The sequence below is a fragment of the Gymnogyps californianus genome, chromosome 7, assembly GCF_018139145.2.
Source record: "Gymnogyps californianus isolate 813 chromosome 7, ASM1813914v2, whole genome shotgun sequence".
Taxonomy (NCBI): Eukaryota; Metazoa; Chordata; class Aves; order Accipitriformes; family Cathartidae; genus Gymnogyps; species Gymnogyps californianus.
Window position 1 is genome coordinate 36,039,545 of NC_059477.1, and position 25,542 is coordinate 36,065,086.

The 25,542-nt window shown below is 41.2% G+C and overlaps 1 protein-coding gene across 1 annotated transcript in view; it reads right to left on the reverse strand.

Annotated features, from left to right (window-relative positions):
• The window catches only part of NCKAP5 (NCK associated protein 5), a 407,543-nt gene that overhangs the window by 248,961 nt on the left and 133,040 nt on the right, over positions 1–25,542 (reverse strand). Inside the window, exon 5 of the mRNA XM_050899634.1 lies at positions 24,852–24,929. Coding sequence (XP_050755591.1) covers positions 24,852–24,929 — 78 coding nt within the window. The remainder of the gene's footprint in view (positions 1–24,851; positions 24,930–25,542) is intronic.

Consider the following 25,542-nt stretch of genomic DNA (forward strand, 5'->3'; position numbering starts at 1 on the left):
TTATTTCCTCCACATCCTCTCTTTCTCTAGTTCTCCAAAGCACACTGCTTTTTCACTAGTATTTTTACATTGCTGAAGCCAACAAGTTTTCACCAATTCTAATACACGTGTTTCAGTGATGGTTCCCCTAAGCAAACTTGGTTTGACCCTGAAGTCGGTGATCATGGTCAAAGCCGGTTAGTAATGACTGCGTACTGTCCCTTGACATCACAGAAGAGGACTAACCTGGGGAGTGAGAGCTGACGTTAAAACCTCTGAAGAGGTTAGAGCGTGGAGGCTGTCTGGGAGCACAGTAACAGCAGCTGGATCCATAACTACAGAGCGCAGACAGAGCCCCTTCCATTATTTTACATAGAGAGAATGAGAAAAGGTGTCATAAATTTACACAAGTTGCTCAAATATTACGATCTGAGTACTCAAATACTTATTTCTGCCTCAGCGATCTACGGGAAACGTGCAGTTTGAGCTGGTAATACAACCACGTTAATGACTCCCAGAACCAGCCCTAACTTCGAAACAGCGTGCCCTGAAGCCTCACTGCAGAGTGAAATGAAGACATTACCCATGCTAACCTCAAGAAATAATCTCATGCTCAATGTTTGTTTTTACACAACATACTGCCATAGTATTTACTGTCCTTTTTATGCTCTTCTGTACACAAGAGGCACAAAAAAAAGTTTTTATTTTAAACCAGTAAAAGTTTGAGAACTTTTCTGACAGGTAGGGATTTTTTTTCATTTCATTTTTAAAAGGAATTAAAAATCTAGATCACAGGATCCAACAAGAAGCAATGGTGAAAGTCAGTGCCAGGCTTGCTTATTCTCAGAAATAAAGTTGAGCAGTTTCAGGACCTTGTCTTTTGAGCATAGATTGCATTCTAGCGTATCAGATGCTGCAGTAATGGGATTTTGCAAATCTGAAACGCATTCATAGTGTGTACATAAAGAAATCTCTTGATGTTTTACTTAGTTTAATGCTCTTTTTCATCATATGTACCCACCCATGTCCCCCTGCTTTCAACAGCTAATAACCAATACATCTGATGAAAATTAATTGTCTTGACAGCTTGCATAAAAACTATAAAGGTCCAAAGGAAAAATGCTGTGGCAGCATTTTCTTTCTCTGTAGGACAGTAGCTATGGAAACTATCTTTAGAGGCCAACTGGCCTTCATCCCAGTACAACACAAAAAAAAAAAATCAAAATGCTACTTTCACTGGGTTAGTCAGTGGCACCAGTCTTAATTGTCAACCTCTACACCGTTGCCGCACGTTAGCTAGAGCAAAATATTCATTGATTTTGTTGGGAGCAAAGCTGATATGACATTATAGTACTATTACAGATTTAGATAATACAGAGCCTTATGAACTGTGCTCATATTGATAATTATTATGATAACCTGTTACAAAGAACATATAAAACATGTAAAACTAGACAGATATCTAAAACATCAATGTGCAAATTATCCATTTTCTTAATAGAAAGTATTTTGTTAATTATTATGATAGAAATAATCTAGTCTTATCCTTAGGTAAATACTTGCAGTCAAAGACGAAATCTCTAATCTTATTTAACTGTCACATTTCACTAACTGAAAATCTCATCCTTTTGGAAGGGTTTTATCCCATATAGCTAGCCTGAACAAAAGCTGTGATTTCTAGCACAGTCTGACAAAATCATCATTTTTTATGAATACTGAGAGATTATGAAGGGTTTTTCCCTCAAGAGGTAAGACACAAATGAGCCAGAGGTTGACTATTGCAAATGCATGTGGCAACTTCCATCGACAACCACAGAAGAGTTCCTGTAGAACAGCAATCACAGGTCATTAAAGAGGCACTCAAACTTCTGAAGAAATATGTCTTTCATCCAGAATGGTATTCAAAAAGTTGTGAAAGATTTCAGTCATTACGAAACCTACCTATAAGGAAGTAAGCCAGAATATACATGTATCTCAAGTATATATACATTTCCATCTTTGCAGAGGTTGGTATTTCACTCAACTGTACAACTTTGCGACACTGCAGTACTCCGACACCTTTCTCCAGTTTTTCTGGAAAACAACTTCTGCCCACACAAGCAATTCTTATTTAAATGGCTTATGGGGACTACCCAGGCACGACAGAATTATACAGATCAGGTTTATGTTCAATCAAGAGCCAAATTCTCCCCAGTGCCACATGACACTAGCTGGGTGTGGGTCTACTGGGGGCTATGGAAATGCAACATCTTGAAGGATCTGGCTTGAAACATTGGTACTTTGAAGCGCACTACAAAAAACAAAGATGAGTGTATGATTCACAGGCTAACGTACTAAAAGAGGCACCGGGCTGGCTGTCAGCCAATTATCCAGGTAACCACTGAGCATCCACAAATCAATTATGGTTGCATTCAAAAAGTCTATGCCTATTGGCAGAAGATAACTAAAAAGCAAGGCATGTGCCTAAAATACAGGACACCTACGAAACTTTAAAATTTAATTTAGCTCACAGATTACAATCACCGTTATTCATGGTTGTCTAGATCTCCACCCTGCTGTTTCCACAGAGAAGTTATGTTTCATCCCCTCCTTACCTCAAGAGGATCTGCTTGTAAGAGCTTAGACACAAGCAGGCAGGCTGGATTCACAGCAGGCCTGTGTTGGTGTAGCTCCATTTTGCCCGCTGGAGATACACTTCTCTAAACCAACTACTACATGGGCCAACTCATTTTAAATTGAAGCCAAGCATGCCATTTTCAGGCCATTAAACCAATACGGATTATTATAAATATCCAGCAGGTCAAGACCACATTCTCTGCTGCATTTTCTCTTGCTCACAACTAACAATCAAATTATGACCCCTGCAGGTCCCTCGTCAGGGTGGTACAACCATCCCTTCAGGGTGGACGGGGAGAGGTGCCACAGCTTCCCAGGGGCAGCCCCAGGGAAAGCCCACACAGTATTTTCTGGCCACCCCAGTCTGTCTCCTTGTAACCTTAACCAATCTTTCAGGTGCTATATGATTTTCCACAGATGAAAGCTTCTTTCTCTTACTAGAGGAAAGAAGATCTTCAAGCTGTATTTATTAAAGATCTGGCAATTAATGTCCGTTCCTTCTTTTTAATAAATTAACACTGTGTCAAGCAGGTTTCTCTATATAGCAGCGGATGCAGTCTCTCAGAAATATGTATTTAGTTGCACCACGTATTAGTCAAAGAAATAAAGACCTTCAATGCAGTCCTAATCCAAATTGTTTCACTGGTTGACTGCTCGTCTCACCATATGGGAAAGGAGCTTTCACATTTCCTACCCAGACCTCACTGATGGGATATTTTGTAATATCACTGTAAAAAAAAAAAAACAAAAAAGGTGTAAGTTTTCTGAAGGCAGAGAGAAATGCACTACCGATCCAAATGCAAAGATGGTGCAGACACCCAGCTGTAGAGCTGTGATTTCATCCTGTCACGTAGGAGATCTGCATCTGAAATATTGACTGGAAGGACTGGAGGGAAGAGGGCCGTGCCATGCTTAGATCCCCTCGGTGCCATCAATAAATCCATGCCTGACTAGAACTACGAGTTATATTTTAGATCTAACAATAGTTCTCATTAATTTACCTGTTACCTTTAAATAGGTTTATCAGTGTAAGATTGCGGCAAAACACACCAGAACTATTTATTATATTCCTCACACTGAGGTTTGATCCAGCTACTACTAAACAAACCAGGTTATGTTTGAACTAACTTGGATCGGACTCAAAAGTACGTGGTCCATGCTGCCATCATAAAAAAAGAGGAGATTAACAGAACTGAAAGGACAGACAATAGGGCTTACGTGCCAAAAGCCTAACTCCTTTTCCCGTGTTAATCTCATAAGAGACACCCATGACTGAAAACCTTGTCTTGCTTACTGTCCTTTAGAGTATCACAGCTACACCACTGCCAAGTGAAGATGTTAAGGAGATTAATCCAGACTCTAATAATATTTATCTAAGTATTGCTATAAATATCTTCCTCAGAAAAGCCTTTACGTGACAAGGGAGAGAGAAACTCACATATTGATACATCCCAACCTATCAAACCTTCCCCCTAGCACAAAACCCAAAATCAGCCAACAAAATGCACAATAAATACCCAAGCATGTTTTCATTACTCTATGAAGTAAATCCATCAGGGACCACTGCCATCATTTGCTTTATGTTAACTGCATACTACACCAATGAGTTACAGCATTAGCTTTTATCAAAAATATTTTTAACTAGCTATGAAAAATCTGATCCTTTCTGTGATGCGTCTCCACCCCAGAAAACAAGTCCCAGTAAAATAAAAGATTTCTAACATCTGTTAATACCACACCTGCTCTCCTCCAGTTTTACAACTTAGTTTCCTTCCTCACTGAACTACGTGCTGTTGCAGATCCCAAAATCTTTCTCCACTCCTGCTTTCACACTTCATAACATCTGTATCATGAATCTCAAGACCTGACAGCCTGTTCCACTGCAGGTTTTTTTTATTCCTTTAGTTCTGACGCTTTCCTAACACAGCTTTTCAAACTTAATAGAATATCCCTTTGCAGTTAACTGTTTTCTACCTTTGATTAATTCCTGCAAACCTGCAGTTCTCTTCCTGAACACAACTTCACCGTTTTCTTCCATGAGGAAGTAAATCAAAATCCAATGAGGCCATTTTCTTCCTTCTCACCTGCCAAGATGGTGTTGACCTCCCAGTCCCTCCTCTCACACATTCACGTTGCCTGCCTTACTCTTCGTCAGGGTTCTGCTGCCCCTGGTTCCTGTTCCTTGCCATACAGGTCTATTACAGTCTTTCCCGGCTTAAAAATCAAGAGAGTCATCCTTGGTCCTACTTCATTCTCTGGGATCACTGAACACAGTCTAGACTGCCACTCATCCTCAGCCTTTGTCACCCATGTCTTTCCTAGCAAAATGCCAGAACCAGTGTTCAACCCCCTGTGAGGCTGGACTCTTCAGGAACCAACTCCTAGCTCCTCATCACAGAACCATGAAGCCCCACAAATCCCGGCTCAAACAAGGAGCTCCTTTACATGGAGTCAGGAGCTGGAAACCTTGGGATGTTTGGGGACTTTCTGGTTTTCAGATATGGAGCTTGGACAGAGGCAGTCCATGTTTACAAGTTAGGAGACAGCAGCCTCTGTAGGCTCCTGTTACCTAGTAATCAGATATGGACTTGTAAGACACAATGCCAGCCATGGATAGTCTTAGCAGTTTTGAAGTAACTCTTCAGATATCTGAACTTGTGACAATGATGGACTTTGAGAACAAATAGAAGTCTTGATTTCAAAAGAAATCTACTCCAGCTCTCTGACCAATGTTTCCTCATTTTTCCTTGTACTCTGTGGTCTACTTCTCTGATCATTTGCTGACCTTTGTTGCACATATACATTATGAGGTTTTTGGGCCAGACATTCTTTCTGATCGTATTTTAATTCACTGGATGCATTTGCACTGGTAATTTAATGTGCCAAGGGGCACTTTTTAGGTGAAAACTTGCCTTGTGTTGACATTTAAGGTCTTGAACACACCATTCATGATCTTGTAGATTCCCTCCTACAGTTATGCACCAGGACGACAACCAGAGTAGCCCAGATATCATGTAGATGCAAGGTCCCCAGCAGTTGACTCCTTGGTGAATGCCCAGGACCAGCATCTGGTGCAACCTCTTGGGCCAACTGGGAGACAAAGTGGAGGTGTGGTCCTGGAACCACAAAGGATCGCAGCAAATAATCTTTTTCTTTTCTTATTTGTGCCATGTCAGTTGATAATACCAATCAATGCACCTATTGAGTCCTTGGCTAGGCCTCTACTACAGTGCCAAGCAAATGTAAATATACTTGTTCTAACAAGAGTGTTTAAAAAAAAAAAAATCAAACCATAGCAGCATACTACAATACTGTAATTACTCATTTACATTAGGTAACTCTGAAAACGATGACTGGACACTGATACTAACTTACTCATCTACAAGATACAAGCTCTACCAGTAGTAGTGAAACCAATGTTACACGGGAGAGAACCCTGCAGTAAAACATACAGCAAATTGTTCCTACTTCATGAACTACAAATACCCACCTAGAGCTTAGATACCAGAGGCATTCCCAGCAGTCCTCTGTATTACCACAAATGCTATTTACGTGAAAAAATATTTTTACATGCTTGAAAGTTGGCATGTCAGATTCCCATTAACACCAACAGAAATGACTATGACTCAATCTCATTTTCAAGGAATCACTTTACTGCAGATGTCAAGAAGGCCAAGCCATACCACATGTTGAGTATAGCTCCATTGGTAGCTTTGGGCTTCTCCCAAACTCAACAGAAAGATGCGTTTATTGCACTGAGTTTGGCCTATCTTCTCCCCTTACCGCACCTTACACGGCTCCGTTCTTATTCAGGACACAGCCACCCTTCAGGTTGCAGTAAGTCACCTGAGTCGTCGTTTTACAAACTGCAAGTTGGCTTTTATACCTGAGACTAGGAACATACGCTGGAACGCAGACATACACAGTGGGCATGGAGAAGAGGTATGCAGGCAATTAATTCAAAGAAGGTGAAAGGGAAAGAAATAGCAGAAAAGTTCTGTAAAGGTCAACATCTACTGCCACAGAAATGACTGTACTTATGGCAATGAAACCTGAAATTATCATTCTAAAGGCTTAAAGCACATCGCTCATCTTCAGAAAAAAAGAACCACTCAGAATAAGGAAGTGGTATACTCAGTCACAAGTAACTTTATTATCTTCAAATACACAATGGGATAAGGATTTTAGCTTCCTGTAGTGGCTTAGACCAACATGGGCAAAATCTTGACACAGAGAAGAACTGAAAAGTCCAATGGATTCAAGCGAACATAATGAGAGAGCAGCTCCATTGTCTATTTAGAACAACACAGGCCACCAGGAGCCAAGAGTCTATTTAAAGAGGTTTATACACAATGCAAGGAAAGTTATTAGAAGATGGAACAAAGATTTACATGGAAAGCAATTGGTAAATGTTTGGCTCAGATACTCAGAACCACATGGATTTAAGAGCAATCCTAAGAAGAGAGATGAGGAAAAGAAGAATGTTTCTTTTTGCTCTTTCACAGCATACAGCAGTGTTGAAAATTTTGTTTCTGTTCCCATTTTCATTTCAAGGGATAAGTATAGAAGAAAAATAAATTCTCAAAGAACTAGAGAACTCCAAGGTCTCTGACTTGTAGAAGAATTTTGCATATGAGTCTTGCTGGAAGAACACCCAGTCTTTCTCTTAATGTTTAAATCATTTGAATGTATTTTTAAACAAAAAAATAAAAAAGAAGAAGAAAGATTTTTTTTTAAATTCCAACCACATCAGCTTGGGACTGTATCTATCATGTAATATCCTAATACTATCAATTCTTTGGTCATTCCTAGGAGTTTCCATTACACAATGCAAATGAGATCTAAATATCAAAGAGTTAGAAACAATAAACAGCATTTTGCTGTAGTAATCCCTCCAGATCTTCTTCAGAATGGAAGCATAAATGCAAAACCTGCCAGGCTTCTGGTTGATGTTTTTACAGGAATATTATTAAAATTGCCTTTCATCATCTGATTTCTAAGCAGTGGCAATTCTGTGTTAGCGCTCTGACAACCTCAGCTTCACCACAGTGCAGTTGCAGGTGGAAAAAGAGGCCTCAAACCTCCATGGAAACAAAAGCCAAAAGCAGAAACACAATTCCCACATCTTAAAAACCAGTCCCAAGCCAGTTCCATCACACTGTGCAATTACATTTTAACTAAATAACCAAACTAATAGCAGCTGCCTACCATAATTCTTGAGAATGGGAGCAAAGCAAAAGGGGTGTGGGTTGTTTGGGGGTTTTTTGTACAGCACCTCTTTGCAAGGTTTAATCCTGTGAACAACTACACACATCTTCAACTTCACACGCAGAGTAGCCTAGCTATTTCAATGTTGTAACGCTAAGGTTAAGCAGGTGTCTAACTGGTTGCAAAATCAGGGTCTTAAATAGAAAATTAATTAGTGTAAGAAGTGGATTTATGCACAACACCTGGCTGCTGCTGCTGAGCTTATCTGTGCAGGGATTTATCTGGCGGAGTCAAGCAGTGGTGTAGCAGTAACACTCTACAACACTTGTAACTAACCCTACATAGCACAGAAGTGGAGAAGTTAACCATTAATAATTATTACAGAAAGGGAGGTTCTTTGCTTAAGAAAGAAGGCGACACCAAGTACCTACAAAGCATACATTTATACTTCACTCCAACAGGAAAAACTTGTCAATAAGTGTGTGCTACATGCAATTAAGAGCAAAAATGCAGATGAGAAAAAGCTGAAGTGGGAATAACTTTCCTAGGAAACTCTCTAAAAACACCAAGGTACAAAGGGACCAGATTGAAAAAAAAAAAAAAGTACAACATATAATATTTCTGAGCTAAAGGATATAACGTTCTGTCCACAATGTTCAGTGAAACAGGAAACTACACGAGAGATGCCGAAACCATCCTGAAGTTTTGATTTTTTTCATTTTTCCATCAGAGCTCTGCACTGAACTTCCAATTCATCCTTAATGATCAGCACACCACCGCGCTGGGGGGGACTCACCATATGGCTCACTTTAACCGCGTAAATTGTACGCTGTGACACGAATGGAACTGCTCCACGTATCACCAGTTTCAAGGATTTGGCGGAATGGGGGTTACACCGCACGCCGCAGCCACTCTGGGAACAAGCAGGGCTTCAGACAGGGGCAGCACAAAGTCAAGCTCAGGCTTCTGTTCCACACGTCTGAAATCCACTGGGTCACAACAAGTTCCGGGAGCGTTTAACCTAGATGACTCAAAATTTTATTAGAGTATTTGTAATGCAATGGCAATCTAATAATGTACTTTTTCATGCTGTTTCCCTGCACAGCACGGCAAATTTCAAGTTTTAAAAGAAACATGTAAATCTACAGCAGCAGAGACCTGATGACATTTTTATTCTTGCTACTGGCAAGCCTCATCTAATACCAGTGGCATTAATCTCAGTGTTCACTAGCAAAAGGAACTAAGTCTTGGTAAATTCAGCTAAGGGTACTGGTCGCTTTATCCCAAAAGGGAATACTGTATTTAGCTTATATGATTTGTTTCCTCTTTTAACAAGAAATGGAAAAACATTTGTGGTATTCAAGGCAAAAAAAAGTATTTTTGGTTCATCACCAATGACCAGCATCAAAATTCACTGAAAAAAATTCCTGAGCATTCTGATTACTGCCTAGTTATTCCCCAATCACATTTAAAAATCTAGCCTGCCCATTCCAGCATTTCAGTGCAATTTTTATTGACCTACTAACCTGTAACTCTGGGAAGCCTGGAGCTAAGAATGCAATAATGGCTAGCAAATACAAGTCTCCAAACAGACTGTAATAACCTTAAGTAAACTACTGCCAAGCAAAAGTCCTGCAGATCAAACAGTTCCCACGAAGCCTTATGCTATTAACTAGCAAAAAAGTCCCATGACATCTCCATAGTCATGCACAATAACAGAGCACTGTGCTTCTGTTTACTTACATAGCTTATCTGCAATCCAGTAATGTATACAGTCAATCCCTCAGATGTAAATCACTTGTCTATTTAATGTTACGTCACTTGTTAAAAACTTTGCTAGGTTTCTAATGATAAACAAGGGGTTTATCTGAAATATCAATTTATAAGGGATGTACAGTGGACATTTATAAACCATTTCAATCAGGGAGTCAATTTTATGTCATTACATGGAGAAAAAGAATTGCAAATGTATAAAACAAAGGTAGCAACAACAAGATATTTATGTGGCTCTGCTTTTTTCCTACAGGAAACTGCAAGGCCCACTCACGCTTATTCTATCTTATTTCAGTCATTTCCTGGGTAAACCCACCTCAGAAGATGGATGGTGGATCTAACACCCTACTAAAGCCAACAGAATCAACAGCTAAAAGCCTCATCGGACAGCAGTGGGTCACTTAACTCTCTGCATTTACTTTCCACCCTATTGCTTTGTGTACTTTAACTCGAACTCATTTCAAAAAGATCTCTTTTCTGCCTAATGTACTTCTTCCATCAGTACAATCGCCCTCCAGTGATTTGTGCAATGTGGAGGAGTCAATCTTTAAACAAACAGGGATAAAAATAAAAAAGAAATAAAGCTCGTCAGGATGCTCCTGCCAGAGTCACAACTCAAGAAGAGAATCTGCTGCCTATGAAGCAACAGGGCTCAAATGCAGACACCGCCGGGTCCCCTCCCTGCGGCTCTAAGAAAGAAAAAAGAAGAAAAAAAAGCGTATTGCACTTTTCCCCCCGGCTACGGAGGGGCAGAGCCCCCGCGGCAGGGACTGGCGCGCACAGGCATGGTGCAGGGCTCCCGGCCGGGCCGGGGCCACGGGGGGGCGCGGCGGTGCCTGCGGGGCGGCCGCCCGGGGGGGGGTCAGCGCGCCCGAGGCGGCGCCGGTTGCCGGACCGGGGAGCCCGCTCTCGGCGGCCGCGGCGTTTCGCGGCTTCTTCAGCCCGCGGCCGCAGAGGGAGCCTAGCCTTCCGCACGGCGCTGCGGCGGGCGCGGCCGCCGCGGGCTCCGTGGCTGGCGGGGCGGGGAGGAGGCCGGGCCGGCGGCGGGGAGCGGCGGCAGGTGCCTCCCCCCGCCCGCGGGCCGCGCCCGTCCCCGCGCAGCCCCGCGCCCCCCGGGCGGGTGGAGCGGCGGGCGCCGGCGGGGCCGGCGAGAGGAAGCCGGGGAAGGGGAGGAGTCGGCGGAGGCGCGGCGGGCAGGTGAGGGAGGGGAGGCGCGGCGCGGCCGGCTCCTTACCTGCTCGGCGGTGGGTCATGCTGCGGCGGGCGGGGGCAGCGCGTCCCGGCGGGCCGGGGAGCCCGCCGCCGCCGCCGCCACCCCCCGCCTGGGCAGAGCGGCTGCCGCCCCCCGGGCCGGCCGCCCCGCCGCCGCTCGTCTCTTCCGCTTTGTTCCGCCGCGGCGGCTTCTCCTCCCGCTCCCGCCGCAGCCGCGGGACGCGTAACATGTGCCTGCGGAGGGCGGGCGGGCGCTCGGGGTGGCACTTTCGGCGGGGCGGGGAGCGCGGCGGCCGGGCCCCTCCGGCCCCGCGGAGGAGCGGGGCTGTCAGATCCAGCCCATCTGCCGCGATCGGAATCGGTCGCAACTGAATGGCTCCGGCAAATCTGCGCCGGCAGCAGGGACTCGCCGCGGCGGGGGCGGGGGGCCGGGCGGGGGCGGCCATTGTCTGCGGCGGCGGGGCCAGGGCCGCCGGGCTCCCCCGGGCTGGGGGCGGCGGGCGGGAGCTGCCCGGGGACGGGGTGTCCGGGTGCCGCGCAGCGTCATCCCGGCGGCCTCGGGGCAGCTGCCCTCAGGCCGCCGTTCTGCGCGGGTTTGGGCAGCTCTCCCCCGCCGGCGGGGCAGCCTGCCCGCTGGTTTGCACAGCGCGAAGAAAGCCCTCGTTCTGCACAGCCCCAGACGAAGTGCCGGTCTCAAGTTGAGACTGTTTCGGCTCTCTTCGAAAGTTAGAAGAGAAGGCACTCGGCGCGGCAGAGCCGCCCGGGATGACTGGGGAAGCGCTAAGTGGCTGCGGCTCTGCCCGGCGGGGTCCCCGCCAGTCAGGCTGCCGGGGGCCTGGTTGTGCGACACGAAGGTAAAAGACTTCAGCTGGATGGAGATTCGCAGGCACGCGCAGCACGCCTTTAAAACTTTGTGTTTTAAAAAAATCACTGAAACCTTTGTCATCTGGTAGTCAAAAAATTGCAAGTAAATTTTTCCTGGTTACAGTAGATCACACTGGTATGTGATCAGGTTATTCGTAGACGCAATGCATTTAAGAGAACCTAAGTGTAGAGCGAGCAAGTGCTCCAGCAGGATTTTCTGGTTTAATTAGAGAAAGTGTGAGAGAGAGGTCTTGGAAACAAAGTGAGAAAACCTGAGATGATGCAAATGAGGGATAGCTGGGTACGCTGGAGTAAAGAGACTGCAGGAATCACAGGGTCCAAAGTAAATCCTCATCATGCTGAGACAAGAACTAAAGGGTACAGTTGTATGTGAGAATCAGAGATGAGGAGAAGTACTGGAGAAATAAAGCTTCAAAAATGAAGGTGGCGGGAGTTTTTCTGGATTTTGAATTTGGAGGTTTGTGAGCAGAGGAGCGATACACTCTCAAGAATGAATAAATCATTGGAATTAAATATACCACTAGAAATAATGCTCCAATTTTACTTAACAGATTGGCTGTAGCTGAAGCCAGTGCATTTTGCAGAAGGAGCCTCTTCCTGTGTCGGTACAGAGAACAATCTTTGCAGCCAAATATATGATTGTGGTGTCTTAGATAAACCACTAGCCAGGTCTGGTAATGCAGATTTTCTTCCAGATTGGGAATTCCTTTTTCCAGTGTAGAATGGGAACCTCAGAAATTACTTGAATCTGTCAAACTTAAAATGTCCATTCCAGGACACCAGCTTACACAGGCACCTTGGTCTCTCCTGATGAGACACAACGGTTCCATTTTCTGAGGGCTGATCTAGAGTCTTGGGCTAGTCAAAGCCCTTGGGTTTAATTCAGTGTAACTGGGTGAAGTATAAAGCCTATACTACGCTGCAAATCAGAGTAGATGATATAGTGATGTTCTTAAATACTACAAAACTCCATGAAAGAAAGCTGCAAAGAAGCATGAGAAGGGAACTAGGCAGAATGGCAGCTAAAAGGTCAGAGTCTCCAAATCCTGTAGAATTTGGGGTCTCCAAATGGATTCTTATTCTCCATTCGAACAGGGTTAGATCATTTAAACCGTGATCCTGTAGCAGTCACATAGTACCGAAGTAATGTCTACTGACGTGTTTAATTGCTTTGTCGTGCAGGGAAACACCTTGAGCAACTCCCCTAAAAGCTAATCTTAATTACTGAGTTTACAATATGTTAATTTTCTGTTTAAATAGAAATAATAACATCCAAAAAAAAAAAGTAGTCACATTATAATGCCTGTTGCTTGCACAGTCAACCTAAATCGCCTGTCCAGATTCCTGTATAATTAGTGACTGAAACTGCAAAGGCTAAATGGTTTTTGAGACTTGGGTAACATACGAGTGGCTGCACTGGATGTGCCCAGAAGGTCTGTGTAGCTCAGTATCATTTCAGTGGCAAAACCCAAATATCCAGGGAAAGATACAACACTTTTCTGCCCTCCAGCCATCTGGGAACTCGGGGATGTCCTGAGCCAAGCTTGCCCTGTCTGTGTTTAGTATATCTCACTAGATTTCTTCCATGACTTTGTCCAGTCTCCAACTGAACCCATGTATGCTTCTAAAATCTATGATACCCTGTTGCAGATGCTCTGAACCTTGCTTACATGAAAAATCTCTTCCTTTCATTTGTTTTTCAATGTGCCACCTGTTAGTCTCATCCGATACCCTGCATTTCTTGCATCTGCTCCTCTCCATGCTACTCACGTTTTTAGCTCTGTCATTCCCCTGCCTAAGTTACTGCTTTTTCAGACTCAAGAGTCCTAGTTGTTCCATAAATGAAAACCATCTCATGCTTCTGATTACCCTTTTCTGCCCTTCTCTGAACTTTTCCAGTTCTGTTGCACCTTTTCTGAAGTGGGGAACCGGGACTGCAGCTGGTATTCAAGATGCAGTAAAATCACCGGCATAATTATGATCCCTTCCTAGGTGTGGTACTGCAGATCTTAAAATACTGTTTGAGTCTAGTCAACAGATCTATCAGTCTGTAAATTATTGCATAGAAAGCTTTTATTTAAAGACCACATCTATCTTTCCACAGTTCTCCGTTCCCAAATTCCTAGTGAAATCATTGAATGATTTCACCAGATATGCTAGATTAACCAGGACTACAGGAATGAAAAAAATTATTGCCAGTTCTTAAACTATTTTCAGGCCTGAGCTTACATCCACTGAAATCAAGAGCAATGGAATTGGTCTCCTACTCTGTAACTAGAAGTGATTTAGAATTAAAAAGAACCAGTATTTATCTACAATTTAAAGCTATAATTACGACTTGAAATTATTTGTTATGCCTATCAAGCTGTACTGTTCCTGACAGCTGAAATACTGTTCTTCTGTGTCTCTCTAAGATTAATAGTATCTCAGTTTCATATACAGCAATATGTACATGTTCCAAATCATTAATTATTTCTTGTCTCTAGGCTCGCGCAATTTTATCTAGCATAGACATTTGCAAGATAATACACTAGTCTTCAAACAAAATTCATGACTTTGCTTACCATTGCTTTGGAGTGATACTAAAAATGCAATGCTCGTATTTCAAAACACTAAAATGAAGTAGATGATAGCATTAGCTTGATACATTAATGGTAGCCATAGTTTTAAATATAGAAACCTAACAGCTGGCACTGACAAATGCAATAATTGCCCAGTATAGGAATTTTGTCATTTTCTCAGAGACATCAAGCTACTGTTGAACGGACAGATGCTTCTTAAACTGACTTCTGATTCCTGACTGGCATAATGTACATGTGGAGGTGATTTACCTATGCTCACTGTTGGATTCTGCAGCTCTTTCAAATGGGAGATACTTGGGAAAGAACAGGTACGTTGACAGGTTGGAAGTGACTGATTTGCACAGTAATCAGTAATGCCAAAATAACCATGTAATCTTCAAGAGGGTCTGTGCTTCACGAAGAAACTTCATACTTAAAAATCTGGGGGGAAGAAGCCTCCAGAAATGTGGTTATTAAGTGTCACTCCTTTTTTTAATAGTGATTTATTTACTTATGTAGGACTGAAGCTATGTATAGGGGATGTAATACTAGATTTTCAGATATTCTACCTAAAGGTTACTAGCACTTAACGCTAGCCGTGTTCCAGAACTCTATTAAACATGAGTAGGGTAGAAATCGCATGTACGGACGTCATTTATAGAAACGGTTGCTCTTTCAGCCTGACGCAGGACACTGTTCAGTGAGACCTGAGGCAGCGCTGCCCTTTTGGGGACTTCAAGTATCGGGACGATTGCCTGCATATCTGGGAAAACTGCCAGGCCAGGCTATTGCACAAAAAGCTGCGCAATAGTAGCTGACGGGGACACTCACTGAGCGCCCTGCGCTGGCAGAAGAAAATCACAAACCAGTCGCTCGAGGAGAGATTCCAGAACAAACTGGTCCCCAATAACCATGTTGGTATTTCCCTGTACAGACTGGTAAGCAGGACTACAGGAAGACTCACGGTCTGACTGCTGCCTTGTGCTCACATCTGTTACCGTCAGCTCCTGCTGCTGGTGGTTACGTTCAGCCTAAAAAGGATTCAGTAAAAGTTTTCTCTTGATCTCAATGGAAATTTAGAATTTAGATCTTTCTTGGGAATTCTGACTCTCTCTTGAATGGGCTGAAGAAAGGGTCAAGTGCTGCCATTTTCACATTTCCACATTGCAGAACAGAAGCAAAAAGAAATCCTGACGCTGTCACTGGGAGAAGGACAGCATATGGCCGTTTTTTCAAGCATTTATAACAGTGTTACTAGGGAAAAGGAGAAGAGGGATTGCGAGTGCGTACAACTTTCGATCTGTGTTTCTGGACCGATCTCTCCCAGGGCTCTGCAGGAAGATAGGTACTTCCTTTGCATTTGATCTCTCTTCCCCAACCGGGAAGAGTGGAAGATCATAAAAATACAGGAAGCCTTACAGGAACCACACCGTACGTACTTGTTTCTCTCAGAAGGGCTTAAGAGGCGCTCCACTTGCCTGGTAGAGGACTAAGAATCTGCTGAATGAAAAACAATATTGGATTTATTACAGCATTACCAGGAACTGAACTGGGAAGAATTTGAGAGGTAGCATCAAACCTCCTCAAGTACTGGGCAGTACAAGCATGTGCCTGTTCTGGCAGCACATGGAAGCAGATAGGCTTTATCCCTCTGCCGTCTTTAAAGGTGCTACATAAATTACAGCGAACTAAATATCCTCCAAAAGCTGGTATCTCCTTACTGCTAAGCATTTGCTGGAGATGAATCTAGGTTTTCTATTTTTTGCTTAAGTTACACTTTCTAGACTCTGCTTAGCTAATATGGTGGTAATAAAACTAAGAGGTCTGTATTTTGCAAGCTTTTATTCATTTTTTAAAATCTCAGGGGAATATCTACATAAGCAAGAGTTTGCAAATTCTGAGCTATGCTGATTTAAGTAGGAAAAAAATATGCTCAGGTCTTTAATATCTGATGAATGCTGCCTTATATTTGAAACCTTGTCCCTAGTGGAACCCATTACAATAATGTTTATACAGGTTTATGCTATAAATGCATGATATTTTCCCTACAGCAGAATATGTTGGAATTTACTCCTGATTAAAAAAAATAATGTGCGAATATTATTGGGCCATATTCCAGAATATGGGTTGCTATAGACATAATTATGCCTTTTTATTAACAAATAAAGCAATGGTAAATATAATTTGTTAACATAAAAAGGGCTTCGTACAGCAGGCAGAATTGATAGGAAGCACACCCTGGATCTCCTGCAACGTGTGTAAACAGGAAGCCAGCCAAATCCTACAGAATTAAAGGAAACTTTCAGAAGGCTGGGAAGTGCCTCCCCCAGCTCTTCCAGCCTGATGACAGTCAGCGTTAGAGCTGAAGAGGAGATCAGGTGAGCCCCCTGGATCAGGCTAGCTACAGATCTAAACTCCACTTCTGCAAAAATACACTCCAGTACATCTGAAGCTTTAGCTGCCAAGTGCACAAAAAGCATGGAGAGAGGTGCTGACTGTCGTAGCAGAAAGTGGGAAGATGACAGTGATGGATCAGTGCATGCTTAACATGAAATAGCAGGAAGAGGTCATGTCAGAGCAGTATTTTGGTTGCACAAATGTCCTGCTTTTAACTCGAGCGGTATTTGTCCTGTAATAGGCCCAGCCAGATGACACAGGTATCTAAACATGGTTTTCTCTATATTAAAAACCATTGCACCAGCACAGCAACACCAATATACTTTAAAATAAACTGCCTCAAAAGAACAGGGTAGAGCCCTTCTCTCCTTGTCCCCTTGCCACTACCCATCCCCTGACAGAGGAGATCATCTACATGGACTTTTATACTGTGGAGTAACAAGGGCCAAGGACAGGAGTTGGAGAGGACACTTCCAAAGACAGGTCTCTTCTTCCACGCCTCATTATGCTATGAACTGTAGACACAAGAAAATGCTCTCCCGTCATAGAGTACAGGATAAGATTGTCACCAAGCTTGCTTTAAGCCATAAAACCTTTTAAAGATTCAAGCAGTGATGTGGGAACTTCATTCCCCAGATTGGAGTGAACAGGCTGACAACGCACAGTGCTGTGACATGAGAAATAACAACCTTATTATTGATACACTGAACTGGAACACAGCAAAACTCTGGCTTAGACACAGATCTCTTGTATAAGCTCCATTACTTAGTATATTCACAACTTTATTTTTCTCTGTAAAAAGGGAATTATGTTATTTCTGTTTCATCCTTGGGGCAGAGGAGATGAAAACCATTTCTCACTTTGTGTGGAACAATGAGGCCCTGTTCTCACTTGGGGTCTTAAAGTCTTGCTTTAATGTAATTTAGAAAAAATAAAAATGGTTGAGCATTACAGAATGAAATAGAAATGCTAAACTTGATTATTTAACTTCTCTTTCACGAGTGAAACTGATTTACAGGGGAAGGTGCTAACCCGACTTGCATGACTTCATATACATTTTCTCACTGGCTTCTTCTACATCTGCCATCAGCACTGCCCTGTTTGTAGACTTTAGTAGTGAAACAGATCAGTGACGTACTATTCCTTTAAAAATAACAAATTCATAAATTCTCCATTTCTCCTTCCTTAAACCCACCACCCCATCTAAAACCTTGTCTCACAGCCTGTGTCTGTGCACTACTCATTCCTATAATACATTTCCACATCCTGTTTTTGTAAGAGCCCAAATTCTAATTTGTTGCCTTGATGTAAATCCATGGGTTTTCCTCTGCCAAATAGGAAACAGAGGGTCCGTGTAAAGATACGGTTTTTCAGTCTTAGAGAAGACTTCAGGGCAATGTCGCTGTTACTCATAGGAATTATTCTTTGTTCTGTGAGTAATTCCAATAAAATAATTGGAATTATCTGAGGAGTGAAATATGATTCAACATGAATAAGCGTGGCTGTGCCTAGACATTAGCGGAAGACTAAATTCAACACCAAATAATAAAAAGAGACTACAGGCGGTTCCCATTTGGAAATGTTTGATTTTTTTAAAAAGGACTAGATAATCCCTCAGCACCAACAACAGGTAATTACGTATTCATTTCTTGTAGATTGTTATGTTGATCTGTTATTTGGTTTCGTATCTGCAAACTGGGGTACCGTTTCAGATGAGTAGGTGGTCTGACGTTTCCCAGCATGGCCGGTCCTTTTGGGTCGGCCTGTGTTTCCCCCATGCAGCGATGCAGCAGTTGTGCAGTGCATCTGCGGTGTGCCTGGTGCCTGCTACCTGAACCAAAGTCTGCACTTCAGGAGACACAGACAAAAAACCTGCCACTTACACTTAGCTTCAGATAAAATCAGCTCAAAGCGTATTTTTTTTTCTAACCCTAAATAGCCACTACAGTAATATGTATATCTGCATACACAAAAGAGTTTGTTCTTATAAAAAATCTAAAAGAAACGGAGAACCATGCCAAGATTATACATTTCATTTCCCAGCATACAAATGAGGATCTAATTTACTCTGGGCTGTTCATGCATTTTGCTTTTAACAAACATCCATATGTCAAATAGACCTTCCACATACTTCCCTGCTGGAGGTTTTTTCCTTTCAACTTGGTAGGGAACATTTGTGATCCTTATTCTACCAAATATATCTAAAGAATATATTTTGCTCAAGGCCTTCTATTTTTTAATTTAAGAGAAACAAATCAATTCATGGCTCTGGCAGTCTTGCTATTATGACAAGCATACATCTGTGCAAAAATACCCCAATCCCTAATTAATTACAGAATGTTATTAACATTTTTAAATTTAACATTGGTTAACTTATTTAATTTTATAAACATGACCAATTAAGTTACTTTTTTTTAAGGACCACTTTTCCATCTTTTGCCTGCAGTTTTAACATCTGAGTAGTTTAGCATAGATACAGAGATATTTGCTTGTATCAAAATTATTTTCTATTCAGATGGTTCCAAATCCTTTATATAATGACTTCAGTAACTGAGGCTTGACACTTCACTCCTGACTCATGCAGCCCTGATGGGCAGTGTTAATGGGAGTTTTCTCCAATTAAAGTAAACAGGCCGAGAGTCATATTCTTTAATACTCGTTATGAATGTATAATGCCAAAATCATCCCAGGTCATATTTCTCATATACCACAGCACATCAAGTTGAGCTTAATTTTAAGTCAGCGTAGTAAATAGTCCACAAAAATATGCCCTATCAGAGTTAAAATGACTCACTCACGAAGGAGATTTACTTACTGATCAGGTAAAGAGTTGCACATAAAATGACTATCAACGTTAATCAGTTGAGGACAATTATATGACTAGTTAGTGGAACTGATAAAAAAATTTGAACAGGTGTGAAGTTCTGTAAGGCATCTATTTTTATTTGTTTAAAAGACAGTGATCAGTCTTGATTTGAACATTGAGATAAATTATACTCACTTAAATATGCATTGCTTTTACTGCAGCTGCAACAAGTGTTCTAGTGGCTATCCAGTCTTTTCCCTTGGTTACAAGTTTAGTATTTATAGTGGACTTACGTAGTCCATAAGGTTCATTTGTAATCTTTAACCTATTCTCTCTTACTTTTCTGTGATCCTATTAAAAATATGATTTATAAGGCAAACAGTAAAACACTTGCTTTTCTATATACTCATTATTCACATTACTCTCACCCAGTTCAGTCATGAAAAAGTATCTTTAACAACTGTGGTGTGAGATAGGCATTGTACCAGGGAGTCAAAGGAAGCGAGCGGTTTTCATTCACAGATAATACAATGGTGGAGCTTTTTGTGGCCTGTAACTACATCTGCACTGCTCACTGAACCATCCAAATTTACACTCAGCTAAAGAAAAGCACATTTGGCCAAAAATCAGATACATTTTTAATTGGTATCCTAATGCGCATATTCAAATACTAATCCTTGGTAGAAATGCATATCTTAAGCAGTATTGTGAACTCTGTTATACAACTTGGTAGCCTTATATGGGTTTTATCTACATTTTTGTGTGAATTTTTTCACACAAAGTCACAAATCAGAAGCCTCAGCTTTAGAGAGACATACATGATGTTATGATGTTAGTTGGAAACATCTGAGTACCTGTGGTGACTGAATGACTCCTAATTGCCAAACTCAGTTCTGCTCTGCCTTGGCCAGCCTCACCTCCAAACACTAAGGAAACTGAAAGGAATACATCAGTGTTTTCATGGGTTTTACAAATTTATCATATATATCCACTGCTATATCCAGCAATGTTGTACAGATGTAGCAAAAAAACCAAAAAACCACCACCATCACCCGCAAAAACCCCCAGCAAAACAAAACACTGAGAAAGAGATGAGAGGCAGGTATTAGTGGCTAATAGCACAAAGAGCACCTTTTTCCTGGCTTTACCGATTGCCAAGATGGTGTGACAAGGCAGGTGGATCAAGAAGCAAAGAAGAAGGAAGCCTCATGCTGTTACAAACCAAACCAAACCAAACCAAACCAAACCAAACCACACCACACCACACCACACCACACCACACCAATCTCTGCCTGCTGATCGTGGGCTACAACAACGATTTTAGAAGATAATTCATTCCAAATACAGTCTATAACTCACGTTAGCATCATAGACCAGAGGTAACTTTTGTTATCAGAAACTTCCAGAAAGGATTAAAATGGGGTTTCAGCCCCAAGACCTGGCTGCTTTGACCTTAGTTCCCCTCGGATCAAGTTACTAAGCCCCTGACAAGAAAAAGATACTCGTGCAGAGCATGACCTTATTTAGCTGGGGTAGCATTTGGTTGTTTCACAGGCTTCATTACTGTAATATCATACATAGGGTTTTTCATTTGTTTGCCATGCAACTTACTCCCCTAAGATTAGTCCTTTTCTAGTCAAGCAGTTTAAAGCTAATCACAGTTGTTATTTTAATCTGTGCTCACCATTAAGAATTCTTGCAGAGCTATTTTGCTTGTTAGCAATTATGGTCTCCCAATGGAAGTTCACGATTACAGCAAAAGCAACCTGTTTAATACTTGGCACCTCTTTAGTATACAAGCATTAAACCCAGGAGCATAGAAGCATGCTAATGCTGGTGATGAAAGTATAGCAAATCTATTTAACAAACTCTGGTTTTAAAATACAGCGTTGGAGAAATGCCATGTGGTCCTCCCCCTCTGTGTTTTTCACTACTGCAATAAGGTAATAAGGTGCTGTTGATCCTTCATTCATTTATTATATGATGGTCATGTCTGAAATGCAGCATATCCTCATGCTTTCACCAAGACAGACTAAAGGTTTGGTCCTGGTTCCAATAGCACTAATAATAAAATTCCCTTGAAAGGTCTTAAGAACAGGGTCTGACCCTTGCATATTTAGGCAAGCATCCTATGCTGAAATAAAAATTCGTTCTTCTGTTAAGGGAACTAGTAATTGCTGTCACTGATCTATGTGTCAAGACTTAAAAATTATGATCTACTGTCAAGGTCAATTAGCAAAGACCGCAGGAGCAAATTTCTGCTTCTCATGTTGATTGTCCATGTGATTCTGCCATAAAAATTATACATAGTAATACGCATTAGCTGAATTAGAGCATTAAATGACGATGTGAGAAACAACACTGCAGGGGGATCCCCCACCCCTGACCCAATTCTGTCCTATTTAAAGTTATTTCCAGACAGGATAGGGCAGAGAAATCTAAAATAATCCACTGTTCTGTCTGGTTCAAGCTGATACACTGAGATGTACAATCACTATTCTGCATCATCTCCAGTGATAAATGTTGGTGATTTACATCAACAGGGGTCAAATTTGTCTCACGTTGGATAAATTTATTTTGTTCAAACTTGAGAAATGGGGGAACCACTGACAAGTCAAATATGCTATCATTTTCATCATTCTTCATGTGAAAATGATTATTGTAAAATGTTCAGTGTAAGAAAAGCTATGTTAAAAAAGCCTGCGTCTCCATATACTAGTGAGGTACCTTCAGTCGTTGTTGTAAAGGTTTTAAAGCACAAAACATCTGAAGCTGGGCTAGAGGTCTATTTTAGTAGAAAGCTATAAAACGTGACCTAACCATAGTCAGTTCTCCTGGGATGGCAATTACAGCAATAAATGTTCCACAGCAGATGCTAATGCCGTATACAAACAGTTGTCCTTTAAAACGAAAAGAAATTTTTGCCCCCACATGTCTTTTAGGGTCCCATTGTACATGTGGAAATGTAAAGGAAATGTAAAATTGATATGTGCACCATGACATTGGCTTTAGTCTCCTCTGTCTTAGCCTGGCTGCTATAAATCTGTCCTGGCTGTAACTAACGCTGAAGGAGCTAAATGGTCAGAATTTGTGTCTGTCTTTTTTATTAGCTCGCCTAGAGTAAAGTAGGGGTTATCGGTCAATGTCAGGTTCAGCACCCAGTGACCCACTGGGTTAAAATCGTGGTAGTCACAAATCAAGAGCATAATGAAGTCTGAGAAGAGGGCTATGCTGATTTATTAGGACATCTGTCTGGCTATAGACAGCGTAGTACTGCTCCTGTGTAGTGTGAGCTATTAGCATAATCCTCACCATGAAACGTCTTAGAGATTTAAAAGAGAGAAATAAAGTGTTCAAAGAAGACTGGCAAAACCAGAAGGGTTTATCTTGTAGTGCTCATTGTGAGTCTTAACTTTTTATGCCAATACTCCATAAAAATAATATTAAAAATAAATTACTGTATTCAGTTTTCCAAACCCACTGAATTTTCAGAACACATCTGAACGTCTGTTCATAATCAAATAAAGTCACTAGCCCTGCTACTTTTCAAAGACTTTTTCATCTTTTAATTTTTTATTATTCATTTATATTTAACCACGGTAGTGTCATCCACATATAATGTTATCATCACCTTCATTCTTACAAAAATAATCTCCTGAATTCTGTAATCTTAAATGTAAACTTCAATTTTTTGTGCCAATTATTTTGAGTACTTTTAAAAGAAAGCACAAATTAAACACAAACTTTCTGAGTTTTCCCTATAAATAAGACTAAGTCCATATCATAAATGCTGTATGCTGGAAATGCTGTAATACTACTTTATATCCTATAGGTCAAGAAGTTTGTGAGATGCATACCAACTAGTACTGTCATGTGCAAAGCTACTTCTTTTTGTACAGGAGAGGCATTCAACCGAAAAATCAGACAGATCGTTATTTCTTCCTTGATCAGAACTAAGGTGAAATAGGTTTTAATCTATGAAGATTAAATTATTCCCTGAAGATTACTTTGTATTTGACTATGTATTAATAAAGATTGTCACCGCTCATATGCCTTCAGAAAAAAAAAAGTTAAATATTGCATTTAAAAAAAATATATGGCTGTGAATGTTGAATGAGTTTCATCACTGGTATTATTGCATTTCCTCTGTATTAAATGGTATCTCAGATAGGAATTTAGCCGGTAACTATAAAAATATGAGATAGTGAGTAGTGAATAAATAGATACTGAATACTTTGAAAATATAAAGTACAAGCAAATACTGCAAAGTGCTGTCATGCAGATCTTTTTAGACCAGCTGTGATAATAACAATTCTATACAAATGGAAAGTCTGGAAGAATTAATTTAAAAATGATCAAGAGATAATTAACTCATTAAGGGTGTGAGACTTCTGAGGCTTCTGAAGATTAGGTAATTTCTTCACTATCTTTACCATTTCATATCAGAACAGCCCTGAGAAGACAGCTAGAGAACAGCTGAAATTCAGTAAAGAATCTATAGATTTAGACTTTTTTGCCATCATGTCACTGTTATGAATGACCCTTAATAAATTTTGGAAAGATGCAAACAATGCACCACCTCTCATCCTACCTAATGAAGGCATCAACAGTAGCACAGCAGCAAAACCACTGACGTACAATATGTAATAAAACTGCTGTTGTAAAGAGGAAACTATGTCTGGAATGAAGCGAGCACCTTTTTGCCAGAGCTGGCAACCTCCACCTGTGAGTGGATGACATTCACTAGACCAGATGAATGCATGGAGGTTTGCAAGGTCCTACAGCCATCTTACCAGAGGGATGCAGAGTTTGAGGAGATCTTCAGAAGTGCTCGTGCAGTTATCACATTTGCCCTACAGCAGAGCAGAAATGCCCACTGGCTGCACACTAGCATGTGGAAATCACTGCTTTGCTTAAACCAGAGTTAAGTCTGGGCAGCCTGCGCTGAGCAACATGAACAGAGAAGAAATAGAAAATCTGGACTATCAAGAGTACTGCAAAATTTTAAAACCGTGTTTCGTTTCAAACCTCTCAATTTCTCATGCTGTTATGCTGGTTTTTTGGCTATAGTTTGCGTGCCATTCAGTGAAAACACTTATATTCAAGAATATCAGACCATTTCTTAAATTCAGTCCAATTAAAAGAATCTGAAGTAGAGTTAGCATCCACTGCTTAGAAAATTGAACATGAGGAGACCTGTGCATGTGTGTAACTGCCCTGATTAGCAAAGGCAAGATTCAGCTCGTGTGTGATGCCCTACTTATTTCATTTAGGTAAGATTTGCTAGTCTGCAAAGAATTAAAAAGTGGAGAAGCTGGATACCCAATCATTTATTTGAACTCAAGAATAAAAGCTATGGAGTGCAGTATTTTTTCCAAAATAGCAACCTAAATAAATACGTGTGTGCATAGTACTTGCCTCCATAAATTCCAGCGTTGTTCTTCCAGCTGAGTCACTAAATGCTCTATGTATTTGTTTGAGTCCATATATTCCTAAATGAAAAATGATTAAAAGGTTAGTTTTTCAATGTTCAAAGCATTTGTAAAATTTGAGTAAAAGACAGTCAGAGTCAGTTTGTGGAGTCCACTTTCATTTTGCACCCAAGGTTATCCCATGTACACAGAAATCACAATGATGTAAAAATCTAGATTAAAGCCAAATTTGGATTCATACCAAGTGAACAGGGAAATAGCCCAATACACTTTTCAGAGATTATTTGAGGGGAAGACAAAAGGCGGTGAGGATATGCAAGCAGCACAAATAAATTACAGTACATACAAATACATATCCATATTCTAAGGCCAGAATTATCTTCCCTGGATCCAGACTGAAAAATAACTTCTCAACAGTGCAGTCACTGTTTTGGTGCATATTTTGTTTATTTTTGGTATAAATCAAAGTGAACTGAATATTTGACTCAAATGTTTATTTCATGGATGGTATGAAAAATATTATAGCATGTAACCTATTTGAAAATGAAACTATAACAGCTCCTATATAATTTTCCAGTTCAACTTTTGCAGATGCTATAACTTGCAATATTAGCTATATGAAAGCTACTGTATTTGTGCCTAGACAGAATTTCTGATAAATAATCATGATCAG